The 18,053-nt window shown below is 39.1% G+C and overlaps 1 protein-coding gene and 2 pseudogenes across 1 annotated transcript; all 3 read left to right on the top strand.

Moving 5' to 3' along the window:
- Positions 1-8,502: 8,502 nt before the first annotated feature.
- LOC128591892 (AP-1 complex subunit sigma-2-like) lies at positions 8,503-9,106 on the top strand. The gene has a single exon (XM_053599676.1). It carries the CDS (start codon positions 8,503-8,505, stop codon positions 8,983-8,985), a length of 483 nt encoding a protein of 160 aa, XP_053455651.1. The 3' UTR covers positions 8,986-9,106.
- A 409-nt stretch (positions 9,107-9,515) lies between these two features.
- LOC128591893 (60S ribosomal protein L36a-like) lies at positions 9,516-10,100 on the top strand (annotated as a pseudogene).
- A 5,175-nt stretch (positions 10,101-15,275) lies between these two features.
- On the top strand, positions 15,276-15,390 carry LOC128593000 (uncharacterized; annotated as a pseudogene).
- The last annotated feature ends 2,663 nt before the right edge of the window (positions 15,391-18,053 follow it).

Genomic DNA, 18,053 nt, shown 5'->3' on the forward strand with positions numbered 1-18,053 from the left:
GACAACTGGTCTGCAGAGAGGAGAAAATGGGATCCTGAGTGTGTTCGTTTGTAAGGCTGACCACCCCTGACTGGGCGGCGTCCGTGTTCTGGAAGCCAGAAGTCCGAGATCAAAGCACAGATTGGGGTTGGTTCCTTCTGTGGCTGTGAGAGTCTATTGCAGCCTCCTGCCTAGCTCTGGTGGTTTGCTGGCAATCTTTGGCATTCCTTGGCTGATGGAGCATCGCCGCAATCTTTGCCTTCATTTTCACATGACATTTTCCATGTATGCTAAATTGCCTGCTTTTTACAGAGAGGCACGTTTTACCAGATTAGGGCCCACCCTGATAACCTCACCTTAGCTAATGACATCTGCAATAACTTGATTTCCAAGGAAGACCACATTCTGAGGTTCTAGGGGTTTAGGACTGTAATTATGCATTCTGAGCAGGCCACAAATAAGCCCTTAACCTTGAGCTTGTAGTGGGAATGCTGAAAATAAAACCACACCTGCTAGCTCATCCAATCCTCACAACAGCGCGATCCAGTGAGTGCTCCTCTCACGTCACGGCTAAGAAAACAGAGCCCAAGGGAGGCAAGTAATTTTGTTCAAGTTGCTTTTGTTACGAAAGCAAACACAGAATTCAAATTCAGGGCAGTTTAAGCCCAAAGCCCAGCCCTTGTTTCTGCTTTACTAGACTGCTTGTCTAAATAACTTCTGGCCTCAGCACCAGTAACAGCTTTAAGTTCTCTGGGTCTAATTTTCCTACAGTGGCAAATATGTTAAACAACGTCTACTTCACAAGACTACCTGAGAAAGGGTTGGGAGGTTAAAACAAGGTAACTTGTGAAAGAGTATTTGAAAAGACTTTTCTTTTCTCTTGTGTCTTACCTCTGTACAGACACAAACTATCCTTCTATCCATGCAGGGACTCCTAACAGAAAAGACTGTGCATACAGTTTTGCAAGGCTTTAGAGAACTTCAAAACATATTGGGGTTGTGTTATGCCATCTTATCACAGCTGAACTAAGAGATGGAAATTTGGTTGTTGCAGATGGATGCATGCTAACCACATCTAGAGCCAGAATTGTAGACATTTCCATGTCTTCCTGACATAAAGTTTTCTAACTTGATCTTGTACATAGCCCAGGGCAAGGTTCAGGGCTAGGGCTCAATGAGAGTTGAATGATGAATGAACCAATTACTTGATAAATCAATCAATCAATCAATCAATTCTTAAACCAATTTTTAGACTCCAAGAAACTGAGACTCTCTAACCAATGTATGAAGTGCTTTTGTATATGCTACTGTGGTATATTATTTTAAAATCCCAAAATAAATGGCACCATTAGGACCAATGTAGGCTTATGTTTTCTCCGAGAGACTCTCCAGTAGCAGAGACACGTGTGGAATTTTATTCCCATAGTGGATGATTTAGAACTGGGTTTTGCCCCACTGTAGATATGATTGCATCTCCAGAGGGACTGAAGAGTCATCTCTACCTTTGGGTTTACCACGTAGAATGGAGATGGTCACAAGGTGTTCTATTGCAGTGCAAAGTGTTATCATGAGTGCCAGCAGGGAAGATGGCCCAGGAATTTCCCTGTTGGCTCTAGGAATCCTGGGAGTGGCCCTCATTTGCTAGGTTTATTCTTAACAACAAGAATTAGCTGTAAAACCTCCCTTAACACAGTTTATACAGGGCAGTGACTTGAGTATTTGCAAGTTCTCTAACACACTGATTTCTAAAGGGATGTGAATTTGGTCATGTATTTGGAATTTGGCATCTATGGAGTTAACTCTTACAGAATATAGCTTTCTATATAAAGAAATTAAATGATTGCTAATGAAACATTTTAAACTGCTATTTAGAAGGAAAGATGGTTTCCTGATTTCTGCCTAGAGCAGGAAGTGGTTTCTAGAAAATTAGATTTTTGTTAGCTTAAACCTATCTTTATTTTTAATTGAAATTTTCTTGAGGTAATTATAGAGTCGCACGCAGTTGTAAGAAATAACAGAACAATTCTGTACACATTTCACTTAGCCTAAACATATCTTTTTAAGTGTTTTGGGTTGTTTTTAAATTATTAGGTGATGAAATTATTTTCTTCTGACTCAGTATTATTGATGTTCTGTGTCCCCATGAATAATAAAGAAAACTTGGTCATTTTTTCACACTCCCTAGTTCTCATTTTTTTTTTTTTACATTTAATAAGTTTTTGTCCAGTTCTGGTATTTAATTAGAATCTGCAATTAAGATCTATGACAAACCATGGTCATCATTGTTTTTATACAGCCCATGAGTTAAGAAAGATGTTTACATTTTTAAATCGTTGGGAAAAAAACAAAAGGATAATAACTTTTGTGATACAACAATCAGACAAAATTCAAATTCACTGTGCATATAAAGTTTTATTGGAACACAGTCACACTCATTCATTTATGTTATTTCAATAGCTGCTTTCACATTATAATAACTATGATATTGACCATCTCTTTCACAAACCCTAAAGTATTTACTTTCTGCCCTTTACAGAAAAAGTTTGCTGACTCCTCTTTTTAAATCATCCATACTCTTTAACCCTAGAATGCCATTTCTAGGAATTTATCACAAAGGAAAACCAAAAATGTTCAAATAAGCAGATTCATTATGTAAAAATGTCACCTTCAGGGGATGAAGAAGTATGCAGACCATGTTTTATCAGAGTATTTAGTGATGGCTTGGTGCCCATAGCACAGTGGTTACAGTACCAGCCATATACACCAAAGCTGGCAGGTTCGAGCCCAGCCTGGGTCAGCTAAACAAGGACAGCTGCAACAAAAAAATAGCTGGATGTTGTGGCAGGCACCTGTAGTCCCACCTGCTTGGGAGGCTGAGGCGAGAGAATTGTTTAAGCCCAAGAGTTTGAGGTTGCTGTGAGCTGTGACGTGACAGCACTCTACCAAGGGCAACATAGTGAGACTCTGTCTCAAAAAAATAAAAAAAGAAGAAAAAAAAACATATTTAGTGATGTAGGAAGTGCTCACAATGTATGTTCGATTGAAAATATAAGTTATCTCCTGTGGCTCAAGTGGCTAAGGCACCAGCCACATACACCTGAGCTGGCAGGTTCAAATCCAGCCCAGGCACACCAAACAACAATGACGGCTGCAACCAAAAAATAGCTGTGCATTGTAGAGGGCACCTGTAGTTCCAGCTACTTGGGAGGCAGAGGTAGGAGAATCGCTTGAGCCCAGGAGTTGGAGGTTGCTGTGAGCTGTGATGCCACAGCACTCTACCCAGGGTGACAGCTTGAGTCTCTGTCTCAAAAAAGAAAATATAGGTTATAAAAGAACATGCTCATGGCACCAATTTTGCAAGAAAGCAGCCAACCTTTTCTGTATTGCATTTTGCGTTTTCCAGTATTTCTAAAATGAACAGATTTGGTTTCATCTGAAAAAAAATTTAAATTTTATGCTAAATTGTTTACTTTCTACTGCTAGCTGAATAGTCACTTACAGATATTCTCAGTAAGAAAATGAAATATTTCTTTGTAGTTTGGCAAGAAAAGTAAAGTATAGGAAGATCAGAGCAAGAGGCAATTGAAATTCTCATTTGTCACCTCATAATATTTTGTAGATATTACAGTGGTAATTAGGTACTCTATTTATACTCACTTTAAAACAAAGTCAGAATCTGAGATACCATTTTACACCTATCAGATTGACAAGATCTTAACAATCTGAGTATAGTTGAAGAAACAAGAATTTTCATATACTTATGATGAGAGTGTAAGTTAGATAAGCTACTATAAAAAACAATTTACCAGCATCTACCCAGAAGAAAAAAAATCATTTTATTACAAGGACATTTGCACTAGACTGTTTATTGCAGCTCAATTTAGAATCTCCAAAATGTGGAAACAGCCTAAATGCCCACCAAACCAGGCAAGGATTAACAAGCTGTGTTAGATGTATACCATGGAATACTATTCAGCCATTAAAAAAGACGGAGACTTTACACCTTTTGTATTAACCTGGATGTAGTTGGAACACGTTCTACTCAGAAAAGTATCACAAAAATGGAGAAGCAAGAATCCAGTGTACTCAAGTCTAATATGAAGCCAGAAGACGATCTAATACATACCCACACCATAATAAATTCAAGGTGGGGATCAGCGGAAGGAGGGAACAGGGAGACAGATAGAGTGAGGAGGATGGGGGGTTATGGTGTATGGCACACCTCTTGGGGGGACACAATTATAAGAGGGACTTTAACAAATGTAGCCTAATTCTTTGTACCTTCAATGAACCTGAACCAACAAGTAAACAAATAAGTAGGAAAAAACAATAAACAATTTACCAGTTTCTAGTAGGACTGAAAATGCACATATTATTTCCCGTCATATCCATTTCTACGTAGATACTATAGAAAAATTTTCTCACATATGCACAAAAAATCAAAAATTAAAGCAAAGATGTTTATAAACACAATATATAAAAATACATAGAAATTAGGAAAATTCTGTATGTCTACAGTTAGGAAAATTCATTAAAAAATTGTGTTTTAGTGAGACTAGCCTATATCACAAAATCCCAAGACCAGAGATGTTGGCACGGATGTGGAGAAAAGGGAACACTTTTGCACTGCTGGTGGGAATGCAAATTAATACATTCCTTTTGGAAAGAGATATGGAGACCACTTAGAGATCTAAAAATAGATCTGCCATTCAATCCTGTAATTCCTCTACTGGGCATATACACAGAAGACCAAAAATCACGTCATAACAAAGATATTTGAACCAGAATGTTTATTGCAGCCCAATTCATAATTGCTAAGTCATGGAAGAAGCCCAGGTGGCCATCGATCCACGAATGGATTAATAAATTGTGGTATATGTATACCATGGAATATTATGCAGCCTTAAAGAAAGATGGAGACTTTACCTCTTTCATGTTTACATGGATGGAGCTGGAACATATTCTTCTTAGTAAAGTATCTCAAGAATGGAAGAAAAAGTATCCAATGTACTCAGCCCTACTATGAAACTAATTTATGACTTTCATATAAAAGCTATAACCCAGTTATAACCTAAGAATATGGGGAAGGGGGAGAGGGAGGGGAGAGAGAGGGAGGTGGGCGGAAGGAGGGTGATTGGTGGGATTACACCTGCGGTGCATCTTACAAGGATACATGTGAAACTTAGTAAATATAGAATATAAATGTCTTAACACAATAACTAAGAAAATGACAGGAAGGCTATGTTAACCAGTGTGACAAAAATGTGTCAAAAATCCAGTGTATGGTGCCCCATGATCGCATTAACCAGTGTGACAAAAATGTGTCTATAAATCCAGTGTATGGTGCCCCATGATCGCATTAATGTACACAGCTATGATTTAATAAATAAAAAAAAAAGACGCCATCATTCTTGGCACTTCCTGACACAATATAGTTCAGCAATCACGTTGTGCCTCCTTACTGCCATAGAGAGAAAGATGGTTTCTGCATAGCTTTGAGCAGACACACAATTCTGCAAAGACAAAGTGGTTATCTGTAATTCACAACAAAATACTAGAGGCTTTGTAAACTTGAACTTCCTATTCAGCCCTCTCATCTGTGACAATTCATCCCAACTCCTTTAATCTTTCCTTGTAGATGTTGTCTATTCATTTAATTTCCCTCTTTGTTCTTCTCTAGCCTCATATATGCATAATTAAAATGGAATAGACATCTACATTACATAGGAGCTCCAGCCACTCTCCCACCCAAGTCTCGTAGAAGAATGCTACAGTGGTGCGTCAGATTTTCAGCTCTAGAAATTGTGATCTAATATTAGTTTCTTCACAAATGAATGATTAGCCCATAGTAGCCTTCTGCTACATATCGTTGAAATCTACCATGCACAATAAATTTTCTGAAGATGCTAAAAATACACAGTCGTAATTCTGTATGCCTGTTTTGATGTTTGTAACTGTGGTCTCCCCACATCTTTAACTTTCCATGGATGTTTCTTTGGAAGCAACCCAGTATAAATGTGACAAGAAGATTCCACAACTGAAAAAGAAAAAATACTAGTGTCTTAATATGTATACTTTGATTCCATTGAAAAGTACATCCAAATTTCTCAGCCAGTAGTAAGAGGATCAAAGACAATTCAGAGTTTTATCAAAAGCAATACCACTTCCCACCCCCAGAAAAATGAAGCCTTTAGCTTTTGCAACTGTATTCAAATTACTCAGTAATAAGCTAAAGTATACAAATGCCCCCTCTGGAATCTGGAAGCTGCTGGTTGTGCCTCCCCAGGTCTCAGATGCATTTTTCTCTCCTGTCTTAATCAGAAAGATTTTTCTATTCAAACCATCTTAATTCATGTGGCACATTCTACCAGCTAAACCCTGTGACATTTTTACATTCAACCCTTAGTAATAAATGAAAGCTACAAAAATAAATAAGCAATTAAAGAGAAGGAAGTAATTAGCTTTTATTAGAGAACATTGAGCTGATTAGACTCCTTGGTTCCTAGTCATCCTGAGGTACAGCTTGCTGTATTTATTTTTAGCAGCAATAAAACATGTATCTCTTCCTACATTGCCACTGCCTCTGTATCCACTGACTGGCACCTAAAGTATTTTCCTTGGGCACATTTGTATGGGCAGTCCCCAGATTACAAACAAGATCGGTTCTGTAGATTTGTTCTTAGATTTGTATATAAGTTGGAACAGGTATGTTTCCCTACCACCTGTAATAACCTCCATTTGTAAGTGCAAGTTATATCTGAGTTGGCTGTTTATAACTGGGGGACTGCCAGTAGAGGAAAAGAACAACAATGAAGTTGAAGTTTGTAGGGCACATGGGAAAACTGTGGTCTGTTTGTGGGTGTGTGTGTGTTGTTTTTACTTCAAATGGCTGCGTGATCAGAATATAAGATGCAGATGTCAGTTGAGTTGGTTTCCCCAACTGTTTTCTCTGGTTCTGAGTCTTACTGCACAAAGGACAAGCACTGACCTGTGTTTAGTCTCTCTTGCCTTGTCTGATGCTGAGTGCAGGAGCAGAAGAAGATAATCCTTTGTGCTTCTGACTCTGCAAAGGCAATGACCTTCAGCTTCTGGTTAAGGTCCTTCATCTCTAACTTCAAAATATAAACATAGGTAGAAAACATTGCCCCATTTCAACTCCTTTTTTTGAGTATGTTACATTGGTTTCCCATGGACTGACTACTTATCTTTTTCAAAAAATCACTTTGCTTAGGAATACACCTGTCATAGGTCCTTATCTAAGCTGAAAAAAAAAAAAAGGAGCCTGTTATAAATGTCAAGAATGGAGCAAAGGTTACAGGAAGCCTGGAGTGATAGGAGCACTTAATTACCATGCCAGGCCCCTACCCGTGATGGAGGAGTGCTGACTAACAGTCCTCCAGGCAGAGGAGATCTGCCTGTTGTTTATTATAAGAGGAAACTCCCAGGCATGACCAACCCTCTTGGTTATCCCTGATGTGGCAATAGCCCCCCTTTTCTGGGTCTTAGTTACTGAAGAGAGACACTTCCTTAGGTTCAAGCAAGGCAGCGTTGGGCAGGATGTAGATCTGGGGCAGAGAAAAGCATGGGCAGTGCTGATGCTGTAGATTGGGGGAATCATTCAGTCCGTAATCCAAAGAGGAGTCATTCAAGCCAGCACTTCAGCTCCATGAAGCCTCAGAAAAGATGGAGTTTATGTAGCAGGTGGGGAAAGCACTCAGATGAAAGGGACAGGAAGCCCCGTGTCAGCCAGGACAGTAATTTCCCACGAAGGGCCCAGAGTAGCCACCAGAATCCCACTGGACGCTAGCGGGCCGGGTGGCCCTGGTCTTGGTGCTCCTGTAGGCTGCACCTGGGCTCCCCGAGACACGTGGCACCTATAGGGGATTCAGTGAACACGATCCTCACTTTGAGAAGTCCCGCGCGCGCACGCACACACACACACACCATCAATTTTATTAAACAACTCAGACTGAAAACAATCAGACATCACTGGAAACAGCAAACACAGCGATCGCTGACAGCTCCCACGGCTTCTCCTGTGACTTCATGATAATTCTAATATAGTTTTCTTTTAATACTTTACAGTTCCTAAAATGATCACTTTCCTGGTAGAGAAAACAAATTCAACAAGAAAAAAATGTGTAAAAAGGATGCCATTTGGTCCCAGCAAGTCTTTGGATGGAGACGGGATCCCTGATGGAAAGTTACAGTGTTTCTACTCTCCACTTTCCCGCTTGAAACTCAGAGCCAAATGAAGTGTTTTTAAGGTGACTTTCTTACAGATGGGAAACAGAGAAAGCTGGATTTTTCTACAAGAGCTTAGCTCCCTTTAAACATGAACATGATTAAATAAATCATGTTGAGTCTTAGAAAGGAGTTAGAAAAATCACTCCACCTAACCCTTTGGCTTGGTTGAACTGCTAAGCTAGAAACTGCCGAAGCGCTCCGCCAGCTGGGGACGCAGCTCCGCCTTCCCAGCTCCGCGACAGGCGCGTCCCCCAACCGCCGCCACCGCAGGCCGCCATGCAGGTGCTGTTGCTTTTTAGCCGCCAGGGAAAGCTTCGACTGCAGAAATGGTACATCCCTCTGCCGGACAAAGAGAAGAAAAAGATCACCGCAGAACTTGTTCAAACCGTTTTAGCCCGGAAACCTAGAACGTGCGGCTTTCTGGAGTGGCGAGATCTTAAGATTGTTTACAAATCCTATGCGAGCCTGTATTTTTGCTGTGCTACTGAGGACCAGGATAATGAACTAATTACCCTGGAAATAATTCATCGTTACGTGGAATTACTGGACAACTGTTTTGGCAGTGTGAGTGAACTGGATATCATCTTTAAGTTTGAGAAGGCTTATTTTATTTTAGATGAGTTTCTTTTGGGAGGGGAAGTTCAGGAAACATCCAAGAAAAATGTCCTTAAAGCAATCGAGCAGGCCGACCTACTGCAGGAAAAAACAGAGACTCTGTATCACAGCCGGAGTTTCATTGGGCGTAAGAGAGCGTACTAGGCTACCTGCCGGACTGCTGACACGCGTCCAAATATAGCGGGATGTATGAATTCAGTTTGAAATTGTGGTTTTGTCAAGGTTGTTGTTTATATTTTGGCATTCCTTGAAAAGTCTATAATTATATCAGATCCCAAAGGACAGTCCCAATAACTTCATTAAACTGATATTTTCATAAGGAATTTGACTTATCATTTATTTTTTACCTAGAGTACTGAAATAGGTTCAGAGGTTCATCGACCAAAAACATATTCATTAAATACTGTGAGTCGCTAAGGCCATTGATACAGAAGAATTTTCGTATGAAAATGGGAGCTTCTGTAAGAAAATGAAGCAGTTGGGAGTTTATTATTAATAATATTTTAACTTGCTACTTCATTCCACTATAATTTATTCTGAGTAAGGAAGAAAAAGCGCAACTGTCTCTTAACAATGTTTAGACATTATTTGAGGATGAAAAACTAATGGACTTTTCTCCACGATACTTTTGTATTTAATGGTTGTATAAGTTTAGGTAATCTGTTACTTTTTTTTTTTTTGAATAGTTTACATGATTTTGTAGCTCCACATTTTAGTGTTCCAACTTGAATAAAGATTAAAACGAGGATGCTTTAAAAATGCTCCACTAGCTCCGCTCTTTCCTGTGAGCGCCAGCGGTGGGAGGCAAGGGCTGTGGACGCCGAGCTTCGCGATTTCATCGTAGAGACAGTTCTACTGTAGAGATGGTCAACGTACCTAAAACCCGAAGAACTTTCTCTAAGAAGTGTGGCAAGCATCAGCCTCACAAAGTGACCCAGTATAAGAAGGGCAAGGATTCCTTGTATGCCCAAGGAAAGAGGCGCTATGATCGAAAGCAGAGTGGCTAGGGTGGGCAGACAAAGCCAATTTTCCGGAAGAAGGCTAAAACCACAAAGAAGATTGCGCTAAGGCTGGAATGTGTGGAGCCTAACTGCAGATCCAAGCGGATGCTGGCCATTAAGAGATGCAAGCATTTTGAACTGGGAGGAGATAAGAAAAGAAAGGGCCAAGTGATCCAGTTCTAATCTTTGAGACTTTTTGTCTTTTTGAGGAGAAAATGTTGAAGCTATACAAAAATTACCTGTAGGGAAATAAATATGATGATATTAAAAAATAAAATAAAATAAAATAAATAAAAATGCTCGAATAAGCACTTGTAAACTGTTGGAGTCACTAGCCTTTTCGTGGGGCATACAATCCCTTTGCGAGGCTCAAGGGTGATGGGCCCTCTCCCCAGGAAAGTTTGTACATAGTTTTGCTTCTAGTTTTACAGAATTCTTGGAGCCCCTAGAAGACCATCTGTAGACACTCTAGGGTCACCGTAAAAACCTTACCTCAGGTTACATTTTCTTCCTTGATCATGGGAGAACATCTTGTTTGATACATTTGTTGGCTTAGACATTTAATAAATCTATTTGGAGAATTCTTTTTCGTTTTTAGTAGAGACAGAGTCTCACTTTATCGCCCTCAGTAGAGTGCCATGGCATCACACAGCTCACAGCAACCTCCAGCTCCTGGGCTTAAGCGATTCTCTTGCCTCAGCCTCCCGAGTAGCTGGGACTACAGGCGCCCGTCACAACGCCCAGTTATTTGGAGAATTCTTTAAAATCTATCTTGAAGATCTTTTAAAATGTAATACCCTTAGTCTCAGAGTCACATTCTCTGGGTATTTTTTTTTTTTGTAGTTCTAAGTGAACAGTTAAGTTAAAAACTTTCTTTGCTACTTAAAGTACCAGATGGGTGGTGCCTGTGGCTCAAAGGAGTAGGGCACCAGCCCCATATACTGGAGGCGGCGGGTTCAAACCCGGCCCCGGTCAAAAACTGCAAAAAATAAATAAATAAATAAATAAAATAAAAAACAAATAAATAAAGTACCAGATGGGAGACTACTTTCCCACTTTTTCTTGAGAAAAAAATATTTTTTCTGTAGGATCTCTGTTTTGTATAATAAAATCCTGGTGAATGTAAATACTGGAAGGGAGTATTCTAATTGGATTTTCAATTAACTTGGTATTAACCAGATAACTTACACTGAAAATCTTGCAGAATATTTTTAGTAAATACAGTACTTCAGTATTTTGTAGGATTTTCAGAGGACATGTGTCATCCTTTGGTTTATTATCATATACAGTAAAGTTACAAAGGATGAATCTGAACTCCTTAAGTCATTGTCTGGAAGTTAAATATTCAGTCATAAACCAAAGAATAAAAAGCAAACAAAAATGTGAGCTTTAGGTAACTTTAGGTACTGGGAACTAAATATTCTGAAAATCTGATTGTATCTGTGTCAGTTTGTATACTGTGTGTAAGAATATATGTATTTCTTTTGTAGCCACGTCATGAATATTTTAATGTCCCTGTGTACAGAATGACTACTCATAGAGCAGAATTTCACATAGGAAATAGAGTGCTGCATACATAGGAAAAAAAAAATCCTCAGATTGGTGACTGAGTATCTTATATAATAATAGAACACTTCGGAACCAGTACCTTTATGATTGTATCTTTTTTCCTGGTCTCATTCCTAATTCTTCTCTGTTTTATTTTCATTCTGTGTGTGATCTTGACATAGCTCCTTCCTGTCCAAAACTGATTTTATCTCATCTAGACAAAAATGACCTATGCACGTTTTGAGTAACATTTCATTTTAACCACATGCATGTTATCATAAATGAACTATCTATTATTAATCTTATAAGAGGAAAATTCGGCAATCATTACAATGTTTACCAAAGAAAATATACTTGAAGCGCTAGGTCTAAATAAGCAGTGCCATAATATATAGTATGGTTTGGTCTTCAAATACTGGGAGGTGAGGAGATGATTTTGTGTGATTATCGTACAATTTATATGAGCGAATGTGTTCTAATGTATCCTGTAAGGGTATATGTGGAAATAAGAAAGTAAAATGAATCTGTGTTATTATATAATATTTAAAGTTAAAATATTCAGTTTTTAAGAAACGCTATAGTACCACATTTATTGGATGACATTTGTGTTATACAATGATATTGAACAATCCTTTTAAGAATGTATAGAAAGCGATGTCTGGAAAGTCTCTTCTGCAATATCTGTTGCTTAATAGTAACTTTTCCAAAGTATTAATGCTGAGTTTAAGTATACAGTTAAAAAAGTCTGATGTTCAATTTCAGTTCCTAAATACTTATATTTTACTAGTTATGCCTTTCTAATATAGTAAGTCTTCATTTAATTAATTAATGCTTTGTTAACTGTGGCTTTCTATTTCTGAATATTAAAACTTTTAATATTGATCACTATTGTATATTTTAATGAAATAAAAAAGGAAAAGTAAAAAAAAAAAGAACAAAAAGAAACTGACAAATATCTAATGCATAAAATACAAAGTCTGCTGACAACCCAGAGTCATTATCCTTGAAACTAAAATTATGTTTTTGGCCAAAAGGACAAGATTTTTTTCTTTTTCCACTCCATTTTTTTAAAGTAATTTTAAAAAATATATCATTCCTATAATTTTATTTCAAACTAAAGCAAATATTTATATAATGCTTTATAATACGTAATACACACATTACATGTACCGCCTCGTTTAATCTTCACAACAACCATTTGAAGGTTTGAAGCAGGTATAATGTCTTCTTTGACAGATGAAGAAATAAAGGCTCAGTGAGCCGAAGTTCTTTATCTGAGGACTTTAAGCTGCTAAGTGTCATGGGTGGGACTTCAACCAGATTTTGGATTCTAAACCCAGAGTTCATTCTACTATGCTTGGTCCTTCTCACCATCAGTCATTTTCCCAAGTGGCTCATTTTCAGACATTTTCTTGAAAGCCGGGCCCAGTCACAGTATGATAAAAATATACAATGGTGGTTGAGGCCATATTCTTTCCCCAAAGTTCCCCCTTTAATTCAATTCCAAATGCATTTATTAACGTCAGCAATTATGAAACAGGGGCTTGCTCTGTTTGGGGAAGGCAGGATTATGGTAGGCTAAAGACTCTGGAAACAGACTACCTGGGCTTGAATCCCAGCCCACTACTTCCTAAAAGTATGACTTTGGAATGTTTACTGTGCCTACATTTTCCCCATCTGCATATAGGGTATACCAATGTTATCTGCCTCATAGAGTTGTTATGGGAACCAATGTATAATATGTTATATGATATAAATCATACTGAGCACTTAAAAAATGACTTAGATTTAGTAAGAACCAAATAAATCCTGGTTAATGTTATTTGAAGGAACAGAGATTTGTGGTGGTGACGATAACCACATAAATAGCTATTAGAATAGGTATTAACTAGTAAGTACTAAAACCAGGTATTAGTATGATTCCGTCTAGGAAGGGAGGAGCCCAAGGGGTGGCTGTTTGAGAAACCCTGTGGGTAAGGAGAATTCTAAATGATAGAATAAGCAGAGACATCTGGTTTTCAAAAAATATGACAGCCAGGCATGGCGGCTCTCGCCTATAATCCTAGCACTCAGAAGGCCAAGGCAGGAGGATTTCTTGAGCTCAGAAGTTCAAGACCAGCCTGAGCAAGAGCAAGACCTCTACTAAAAATAGAAAAACTAGCCAGTATTATGGTGGACACCTGTAGTCCCAGCTACTCAAGAGGCTGAGGCAAGAGGATCACTTGAACCCAAGAGTTTGAGGTTGCTGTGAGCTGTGTGATGACACCATAGCATTCTACCCAGGGTAACGGAGTGAGACTGTTATGTTAAAAAAAAGCCTTGGATTGAAGTGAAACACATTTTTCTTAGTAAAGCATCACAAGAATGGATAAGCAAGAATCCAATGTACTGAATTCTAATATGAAGGCAGTAGATAAGTTAATAAGTTGGGGGGGTAGGGGAATGAGGGAGCGTGGGGAGGGAAGGAAATGAGGGTCACGGTGTATGGAAAAAAAAAGAAAAAAACTAGTACTTGATTTAATGGTTATTTAAAGCAATGGAACGATTGGAGCCAAGCTTTAGGAGTGGGACATAGAAAATAGAAGTGTCTTCGGACCCCCCATCTCCCCTACCAAGGAAGCACCAAGCTGAACTTCTCAATCAGCTACTGTACGATGATGTCGTCAAGGCTTCCGGAAGACACAGGTAGTATTCATTCCCACAGAAAAGGTTAAAACTTCCAGGTCTCAGCCTGCCCTCCCCTTCAGTTCTGACTTACCCTGTGATTTACCTAAGTCACATAGCTCCTTGAGGACTCCTCCCAACTTCTTTCTTTCTCTCCCCCCTTCCTCCACTTCCTTCCTCTGCCACGTTATTCTAATCATATTTCTACAAAGGATGATTAAGGCACATACATTCTTGTGTGCTCTTACTTAACAGGCACAATGTAAGGGTAAATGTCACACTTCCTGGGTGAGGAGCACAATTACAACAGGGACTTTACCTAACACATGCAAACATTGTAATCTAATTGCTTGTACCATCGTATTAATCTGAAATTTTTTTTTAAAAGACACATTAACTAGTTCTTAAAAAATATAAAATGCTCTGTGGTTTAATGATGACTAAACAAATAAAAATAAAACCAGCAAAGCATAGCTGTCTTTTAATCGTCATATAAATTAGCTTATTCAGTGACGTCAGATGCAATTTAATCATGCCTCAGCCTCTCAGGCTTGATAGTGTTTTATAGAGGAGTTTTATAAGGAGGAGTTTTGTACTATTTAATAGAGGAGTCAACTGTGACATAGAAGCAATTTTCCTGATAGAAGCTCATGAGTCAGTAGCAGTGTCAGTGAAAGGTCTCCACGACCTGACCTCTAGACTGACCGGCAGCTCAAGGGCAGCTTCCACTTGCTTTAGACTGAGACCTTCTTCTGCTACGTGTTCTAATGGCTCAGGGGACTGCCCTCAGGGTTCTAGAAAAAAACCTTTAAACCCATGTTAATAGCCTGGACAATTCCTCCAGCCTTGGTGGGAGTGACTCTATCCTTTTAAAATACCCGCAAACAAATACATACATGCATATATGTATGTCTGTACATATATGTATGTCTGTACATGTATGTCTGTATATATATATACACACAGAGACATTTATGTATGCATGCAATGTATCTGACTTGTACCTTAAATGGATAAAGAGTTCTTACAACTCAGTAATAAGAAATCAACTGAGTAGAAAATGGGCAAAAGATTTGAACAGATAGCTCACAAAAGAATATATAAGCAAATGGCCAATAAATGAATGAAAAACGCTCAAAGTCTTTAATCATTGGGAAAATGAACATTAAAACCATAATCATGTACTATTTCACGTCCTGTAGAGTGACTGAGATCAAAAAGGGTGACATTCCACATAACTGCTGTGGTCAAAAAGGAGCATAGAGTGACAGTTTCCCTTGACAGTCACTGTTCTGTTTGCTGTAACTGATCTCCAACATTTTAGGAAAATACAGTTTTTGTTCCTGCCATTTCTCAGGTATAGCCAGAGACCTTCACTGGGCTTGCCATGTTCCCACAAACCAGTAGAGAGCTGTGTGAGATGAAGATTACAAGACGGCTGGGGTTGATTTTTCTGGAGAGTGAAGACTCCAGCGGTCAGTCATGACAGTGATGAAACAGAACAATCTCAGGGCACCTGGGTTACCCCCAAGTTTCTTGGCAGAATCTAATACTGAAGAGACCAGCACATTTCTGGGGCTGTGCTTTAAAGGTGGCTGGTGAGGCTGCCCTCACCTGTGATTATGGCATTACTGAGTCGGGAGAGAACTTCCATGGGAAGAAGCAGGCAAAAAGTTATTTTAGGTGGAAACTGCATTCTAAGCCCAGATCTTTGTTTTTTGATGGTTCTGTATGTATCTGATATTGATCAATAAAGACTCAGGAAGTAAAAAAAGAAAAAGCTGCCCATCATCAATGTTGCTAGGCTTGGAGAGCAACTGGGGCTCTCATACATACTCACAGATAGTGGGAGCATCTTACTGCTTCAGAAAACAAGGTGACAAGTTCTTATAAAGTGTCACCTGACCTAGAAGTTCCACTCTTAGGAACTTCAAGAGAAACGAAGACAAATCCATACCAAGGCTTGTACCGGAATGTTCGTAGCAGCTGTATTCTGTGCGGGCAGCTTCAGAGGCAGATCCCAAAGATCCCTCCCCAGCTAGAATTCACACATGTGTGTAACACTCTCTTCTTGAGTGTGGGCACAACCTAGAGACTTGCTTCTAACAGAGAAAATAAGCCAAGAGTGATGAGCTGTGACGTCTGAGATTTGGTCACCAAGGACTATGGTTTTCCTGGTGTTTGCAGTCTCTTGGCCTCTTGCTCACCTGTGCTTGTGAGCTTCTCTGTGGAGAGGCCCACGTGACAGAGGACCAACCTCTGGTGAAACCAAGGCTCTCAAACTGGTAGACCACAAGAAACCGAATCCTGCTAATAGCCATGAGTTTATCAATGAGCAGCCTGGTCAACACCAGGACTACAGCTCCGTGAGGGACCATAAGGCATTAGCACCCAACTAAGCTGCACCCAAATTCATGACACACAGAAGCTATGAAATCAAAAATGTTTTGCGATAATAACTTGTTACACGGCAATACCTAACTAATACACATTTACAGTAGTCAAAAAGGGAAAACAAGAAAATGCTAACCATATTATGGGATAGCCATACAGTGAAGTGCTACTCAGCAATCAAAAGAAACCAACTCCTGATGCAGGTAATAACACAAATGAACTACAACCATCAAACTTAGCAAAACCGGGGAGAAGAGCGCATACAATGTGATTCCTTTTACAACGCAGCAATTAGGAAGGTTGAGAACCACTGATCTAGAAAGATGAAGTGCAGCAATTCGCTGGCAGTGCAGGGCCAGGAGCTGAAGTTACTACAAAGAAACAAAGGAAACTTCTGGAAGTGTTCATGGTGACACATGACTATACACCTTTGTTATAATGTATTGAACTACATGTACCTAAAATAGGCATATAGGCATATTTTATTATATGCAAGTTATTCCTCAATAAAATTTATTTTCAAAGGTAAAACAAATAAATCCTAAACCAGATACCAGATATAAGCTTGTGGCAGCAAATTCTAAAACAACAAGTTCCTAGCAAAATATAAATAACAGAAATGGGCCCGCAGAAAAATGAAACACCAAGCATATAATATAGTATATTATTCTAGAACAGAGCAACCAATAATAGATTGAAAAGGTGATTTAAAAACTACTAAAGGCTACTTAGAAGTTATTGAACTTCTTGATCTTAATTTCTTAATCTGTAACATGGAAATATAGTAACGCTTACTTTACAGTATTTTTGTGAGAAATAAACAAAAATGTTTAATGTGGTACTCGGGACACAATGGATGTGCAATACTAGTTTTTCTGGCACACAGTGGTGTTTTAAGTCCTTTTGATGACAGATTTGCTTCTCTTTCCAAATGGTTAACATACGGTTATTTAATTCAATCAACATTCATTGAGTTTCTCCTTTTGAGATTCTTCCTAAGGAGGTTTTCCCACTCCTCAAGATGGAACAGATTCTTGATGAACTTTTCTTTCCTGAACTTAATTGTGGAAAGACAAAAATACAAATAAAAGCTAGAGGGTAAGAGGCTAAGTCTTCAGAAAAAGACAAGACCATAAAACTGCCCAGGAAAGGAGATAATATGTCTTAAGAATGTCTTAAGGATAATGAACACATATCCCTTCTGCAAGGATAATGAACACTAAACTGGGATGATACATCCAGGTCTGTGTTAAAGAATGCCGAGGTTTCAGAAGTCTAAGCGACTGTGTCACAAAGCCTATCTCTTAGCATCTCAAGCCAGGAGGAAGGTTGACCTGAACCAGAGCTCTTCACCTGGTGGTGTCTTCACTTCACTCCCCCAGGGAAGCCTCTGGCTCCAGGGTAGAGATCGCTGTACCTGGAAGGTTTGGGAGTGGTGATCAGGGAATGCAGACTCCTGCCAACTTGGAGGCCTGAAAGAATGTGGCAAGTCAGTTCTCTGCTGGTCTCCTCCCATCTCCATATTGCGTGATTGTTCCTCCAAAATCTGGAACGCACAAGGCTTTCAGACAGTTGAGGGAGCCTCCTGCAGCTCTGATTTGGATG

Source organism: Nycticebus coucang, chromosome 8, assembly GCF_027406575.1.
Source record: "Nycticebus coucang isolate mNycCou1 chromosome 8, mNycCou1.pri, whole genome shotgun sequence".
Lineage (NCBI taxonomy): Eukaryota > Metazoa > Chordata > Mammalia > Primates > Lorisidae > Nycticebus > Nycticebus coucang.

Bases quoted from the DNA above. Each gene is read 5' to 3' on its own strand.
- LOC128591892 (XM_053599676.1), top strand. From the start codon at position 8,503: ATGCAGGTGCTGTTGCTTTTTAGCCGCCAGGGAAAGCTTCGACTGCAG.